This window comes from Gavialis gangeticus, unplaced genomic scaffold (genome assembly GCF_001723915.1).
Source record: "Gavialis gangeticus isolate Ggan-Ray unplaced genomic scaffold, GavGan_comp1, whole genome shotgun sequence".
Classification (NCBI taxonomy): Eukaryota; Metazoa; Chordata; order Crocodylia; family Gavialidae; genus Gavialis; species Gavialis gangeticus.
In genome coordinates, this window is record NW_017729022.1 from 16668017 (window position 1) to 16673346 (window position 5330).

Consider the following 5330-nt stretch of genomic DNA (forward strand, 5'->3'; position numbering starts at 1 on the left):
CCCCCCAATCTGGCCAAAAAAACCCCTGCCTCAAGTAACCAGGATTTTTATATAACGGGCACGCTGCGTTCTCCACTCATGGTGGTTAACACAGCTTTTACTGTACTTAGTGTTTTGCTTTTATTAGCTACTTATAACAATCCACTTAGAAGTCTGAAGTCAGAGAAAATTCCTTTATCAAAAATAGTTCTCGTTTATTCTGCATACAATATATTTTTTCTTTCTTCTACTAAAACAGCAATGGTTGAGATCCTAGGAAAAGGGGAGAACAACTGCATAGAATTTTAGAAATAATATAAACTTAGTCAAATTTTCAAAGAGCTATTCAAGTTTCACACTAATTTTAACCTAATTGCTTTGTACTCCCTTTCAACATGTTTTCATTATCAAATAAAGAGATTACACACATGCATTAAAGGAATAAAAAAAAAGAGAGTAATTTTAATTATATTTTCTACTGAGTGAGAATGATGGCAGTAGCAGGACAACTTTCAATGAAACCCTGATATATATTTTTTTCCAGTTTACAAAGAATAGAGAAGCAGCATTATACACCACTTACTTCTGAATTTTTAGATAGGCCATAGCTCTGTTAGCTGGCAGAATTGCGTTGGTGCCATCTGCTGTTATACCCCGTGTATAGCATTCTATTGCTGCTTCATATTTCCCTTCTTTGAAATATCCATTACCCTGTCATTTTGGAATAATTATATGATAATAATTAAGTTCTAATATACATTAGATATTTGTAATTATTAATCTAGCATAAAAAATAATGCACATGAATCTAGCATTCTATTGTTCTGTGCTACAAGTCTACACTGGTGATATTATAAACTTTCCTAAAGCTAAATCTGGTACTTCAAATAGAATGGGACCATATGGTTAAACATTAATATATAGTGTAACGTAAGAGACAAGCGAGGAGGAAGGACGGATGCTCAAGCACGTAGAAAAATACAAGCAGATGGATTTCAGCATAAAGAAGTCATAAAAGTCTGAGTCTACCAAAGCAGCCAAAGAATCTTACTTTTATTCCAGATAACAATATCTGTTACAACTTTTTCAGGCCACAAAATAATTTATCAATGCGTCATTCCTCCTCTTGAATCCAAGAACCAACATCTCTAATTATTGTGTCTATTTCAAATAAAGTTGCATAATCACATATACATTTTATAAGTAATAGTTTGAAAAATACTGCTAGTACTCCTGACCTCAAGATTTAAAATTTAGTAAGTCTACTTGTGGACACACCTCCCAAACCCTGAAAAAAAGAGAAATGAAGTTGAGACCATTGTTGAAGTTCTACCCCCAAAGCAGTAAAAAAATGTTTCTTTCCAACTGCCTCTCTCAAGCTGGGGGAAAAGAATGACTCATTCAGCTGCTTGTCCTTTCTTTAATAGTTGGCTCCAAAGATTGCACTCCCCAAATTTCTTGGAACCCCAAACAATGGCAAGGAGGCAGAGCTGATTCGGATACCTTAAGTATTCGCATATACTCAAAGTAAAAAAAAAAGTCCTATTCCAGAACAACCATCCGCAGCTACCTTCTCCTACTTTATATCCTTAAAAGCCCTGTCATACATTTGCTGAATCACCTCAATAGCCACATATTTCCCACAAGTTTGTTTACCTATCTTCACAACTCCACTATACGGTAGGAAACTATTAGGGGTGCACTGATAAAGATTTTTTGGGCTGATACTGATCCGATTGCCAATGTGCACCCTGACAGCTTGGAGAGCAGCATCTAGCTGGTAAGTCTGCTGGAGGAAAGGAGTGGGGGGCAGATGAAAGCCCCCATGGTGAGGGAGGGAGTGGGGCTGGGGAAGGCACTGCACAGCTGGGGCAGGGTGGGTCACAGAACAGAGCCATGGCTCACGGGGAGAGGGAGTGGCTCTCACTGCTGCGCACACCCCGGGGAAGGCATGGGAGGGGCATATGCCCCCTGGATCTGTGCACAGGTGGGCTGCCACTGCACACCTGGGGCTGGAGGTTGTGCCAGTCTCTTCCTGGTGGGGGGGGGCTGGGCCTGGGCTGCACTTGGGCCAGGCAGGGTGGGTGGCAGCAGCACTGGGAAGGGGGATTACAAGGGGAGCTACAGCCACCCCAAAATTCAAAGTAGCCCCCTAGCACTGCTGCCACCTGCCCTGCCTCACTGCTGGCCAGCTGCCCCGCCCCACCTACCACGATCACAGCCTGAGTCCAGCCCCCTCTGCCAGGAAGAGGCTGGCACAGCCCCTGGCTGGCCCTGAGTGAACAGTGGGCAGCTTGCCCTTGACCTGTGCACAGATCTGGAGGGCCTATGCTTCCCCCAGGGGTGCTTGCAGCAGCAGGAGCTGCCCCCCTGTGGCAAAGTTTCTTTGGTACTTGCCACTTCAAAGGCTGAAAGCAGGCAGCAGAGCAGCCGGCAGGTGCAGGCCAGCCCTGAAGCTGTCACATGACTGCAGGAGGACCAAGGGATTGGAGGAGAGAGCTGAGCATCCTCTATTTTAGCTCAGGCCCTCAGGGCTGAGCCCGCAGTTGTTGTAAACAGCTGGGGAAAGAACACCACCCAGCTGGAGCTGCTCAGAACACCTTGGAGGTAAGGACAGGAACTCTGGGGATGGCAGGAAGCTCCTGCTCCTGGGGCATGATGGGAAACTATACTCTGCTGGGGAAGGATGGTTTGGTGGGACTACACGTGTTGGGGTAGTTCCCCAGAAATGCCAGACCAGTTGCCTCCCCAGTGAAAAGTGGGTAGGGGCACCTTATAACCCCAGCTCCCACTCCCAGTGGGTAATTTCAGAGCAGGGCCAGGCAGTGGAATCAGGCACATTTGATGACACCTGAGCCCATGGGGTGTAAGACTCCAAGCCCCAGTGAAGGGGCAGAAGTATGTGTAGAGGCCTGCACAGAGTAGGGTTCATGGTGATGTTCGAAGGGGTGTGCGTGAGAGATGTAGAGTAGGGTCTGCATAGGTGGGCCTGAAGGGCTGCACCAGGGGGTTTGTAGAGTAAGGCTGCTCAGGAAACCTGAAGGGCTGTACATGGGCCAAACCCCACAAGAGTGACATCATGAGCAAGTTTCCTGGAGAGGGGCTAGCGGCTGAGTTCAGCCCAGAGTGAGGCATAAGGCCAGTGGCCGCAGGGTCTGGAGGGCTGCATGGCGGCCGGCTAGAGTGCAAGTAGGAAAGCTGGAAGGGCCATGTAGAGTAAGACCCAAGGTGGACCTGAAGGGACTGCACGGATCTGTGGTAGGTTGAGAGTGACCCCCAAGGTGGACCTGAAGGGAATGCACGGATCTGTGGTAGGTTGAGAGTGACCCAGTGAGGGGCAGTGTGAATGAGGCCCTGTGAGTGGTGGTAGAGTATGAGAGTAGAATGTCAGAGGCCCAGCAAGGGGCAGAGTTTAGCCTGGCCTCAGGCCAGAGCTGTTACCAACTTGCAGTACCATCTGAAAGGCATGGGACATGGTGTAGGGAAGGTTGGAGCCATATATAATGCCCCAGGTATCAGGGCATTAAATAGGCAGCCTCCCGCATATTTACCTGAAACTTTATTCAACAAGTCATGGCAGGCAGATACAGCAGACTGTCCTAGAAAGAGGGGAAAGCCAATGTTGGGATGCAGCCCTGAGTGGGCCCTCTGTCACACCCCTCCCTCCCTGCCCCCTGGAAGAGCTGCGGCTTCGTTCCACCTTGACTGTGCAGTGCCTACTCCTGCTCTTGGCCCCAGCTTCAGCCCCACTCCCTCCCTCACTGTGGGGGCCCCACCCTGTCTCTGCCACCCCCCAAGTCCCTTTGCCCCCCAAGAGACTTACTGGCCAGACACTGCTCTCCAAGCTGTCGGGATACACTCCTGGCAGCATACATGCTACGGCTGCACGCAAGCACACAGCATTTATTAGCAACATTATTGGCCACATCAGCCAAAAGAAGCTGATTGCCGACAATGTCAATTTTCCTTTTATCAATGCCGATACAATATGGACCAATGTATTAGTGCACTGCTAGAAACTATTAACTCCTTTTGATATCTGGGAAACTGATGCACAGGAAAACTGAGAGAGACTTATTCAAGGTATGTAATGACCCAAGGACTAAATTCATCTCTCTCAAATCTCAATCCTATATTTTAAACTCAAGATCAAGGCCTTCAAGCTTTCTTTCTTATGCTCCTTTTCCTTTATTTGTTATTTCTGTCATGATTACCTCATGCACTCATCTCCTGATACCTATTCCTCACCACTTCTTTTATTCTTCCTCTCAACCTCTCACTTTCCTCATGTTCAGCATAAGCAGAAAATGGCTGGCTTTCCTTATCCTTAAAGACAACTATAACTCTTAACTTTACCTATTTCCCCATTCCCATTTTAATCCTAGTTTTTAAACTCAATGCTCCAAGTTCCTCCACTTTACATTTAGGTACCTTTAGATGTCAGAGTGGATAAAAATCAACCATTTTTTTTAAATAAAAAAAATTGGATTTTTTTTATTTTAAAGATTTTTTGATTTAATCACTTTTCTTATTTTTTTAAGATTTTTAAAAAAGTAAACATTTATAGTTTTAATTTAGGATATGTTAAAGGTCAAAGATATCATCATGGAATAGCAATTATAGCTTCTAATGATATACTATTTGAGACAATATATTCACATAACCTTTTTAGAAGTCTTATAAATAGGTTACAATAGGCTATGGACTGTATTAGGGGCCCAATCTTATGGGGTTCCCAGAGGCTCCTCTATAGATTAGTAAAGATTAAAGAAAACCACTCTACCCAATGGGACTTGGTGCACAGTCTAAATCTCATTAAGCATCTCTGTGATACTTAATTTCGGTTCTCAAACTGGGGCTTTGTGTCTCCAGAGATCACAGACAGACAAGATTCTTTGGATAGAAGCGATCTCTTATTAGACCAACTAAGTAGTTGGAAAAAGTGTTCTTTCCAAGCTTTTGGGCACAAATGCCCTTCTTCAGGCATAGGGAGAATTTGTCGTCTCCAGGGATAACATCCTTGTTAATGGCAGTATATGGAAATGAGAGAGAACAGACCTGATTACCCACCCAACAGTCCTAATGTCTCTCTGCAAGTGTGTATACACACAGTCACACCCTTACCTTTCTCTAAAAGTGCAAAGTTTCAAGAGGTTAAATGAATAGAGTATATCCAACAAGAATGAACTTTTTGTAGAAAACAATGATTAAATAAATCAAAGCTTCCCTGCCCAGTGATTTTAAATCATGATTTGAATCAAATGCACCCTGTTAGATCTCTTTCCAGTCTTCCTTTCTGCTGCAGAGCAGCTCACAAAGTCTCTAATTAGTTAATTTAAAGCTGTCTCAGG

The 5330-nt window shown here is 44.7% G+C and overlaps 1 protein-coding gene across 1 annotated transcript in view; it reads right to left on the bottom strand.

Moving 5' to 3' along the window:
• RPAP3 (RNA polymerase II associated protein 3) overlaps positions 1–5330 on the bottom strand; it is a 51941-nt gene that overhangs the window by 15205 nt on the left and 31406 nt on the right. Inside the window, exon 9 of the mRNA XM_019514627.1 lies at positions 563–690. Within this exon, the coding sequence (XP_019370172.1) occupies positions 563–690 (128 nt within the window). The remainder of the gene's footprint in view (positions 1–562; positions 691–5330) is intronic.